General features: G+C 59.0%; 1 protein-coding gene across 1 annotated transcript in view; it reads right to left on the bottom strand.

Moving 5' to 3' along the window:
- USP19 (ubiquitin specific peptidase 19) overlaps nucleotides 1-361 on the bottom strand; it is a gene marked incomplete at its 3' end in the record, with an annotated part of 10882 nt that overhangs the window by 329 nt on the left and 10192 nt on the right. Inside the window, 2 exon segments of the mRNA XM_008945739.1 lie at nucleotides 1-122; nucleotides 217-356. The exon segment at nucleotides 1-122 is cut by the window's left edge and continues 21 nt beyond it. Of these exon segments, the coding sequence (XP_008943987.1) occupies nucleotides 1-122; nucleotides 217-356 (262 nt within the window).

Raw genomic sequence — 361 nt, 5'->3', positions numbered from 1 at the left:
CGTATGCTGTGTAGTGTCCCCCAATCATGCCTCCATAGTGGTTGATCACAGCGTACAGGTCGTACATGGGCAGCTGCTGCTCGCCTTTCCGGCCGATGCAGAACTTACTCAGGTCCAGGCTCCTGGGGAGAGACGTGGGCACAGTCAGGGGTGGCCAGCATTAGGCAGTGAGAGGCTGGGCTGTCAACCCAGGCACTTTGTCCCCCAGGCTCTCACCGGACAGGGAAGTCCACCATGTCGTTGATCTTGTCCCTCCAAATAAAGCTGCGGAAGGAGAAGCGCTTGAGCTGGATGATGAGCACATTGGGCAGCCGCCACAGCATCAGCTGCTTGGAGGCCTCGCGGTGCTGCTTGCACTTGG

This window comes from Merops nubicus, unplaced genomic scaffold (assembly GCF_000691845.1).
Source record: "Merops nubicus isolate BGI_N331 unplaced genomic scaffold, ASM69184v1 scaffold30328, whole genome shotgun sequence".
NCBI lineage: Eukaryota > Metazoa > Chordata > Aves > Coraciiformes > Meropidae > Merops > Merops nubicus.
Note: the sequence above shows the minus strand (reverse complement) of the source record. Positions and strands in the feature narration are given on the sequence as shown.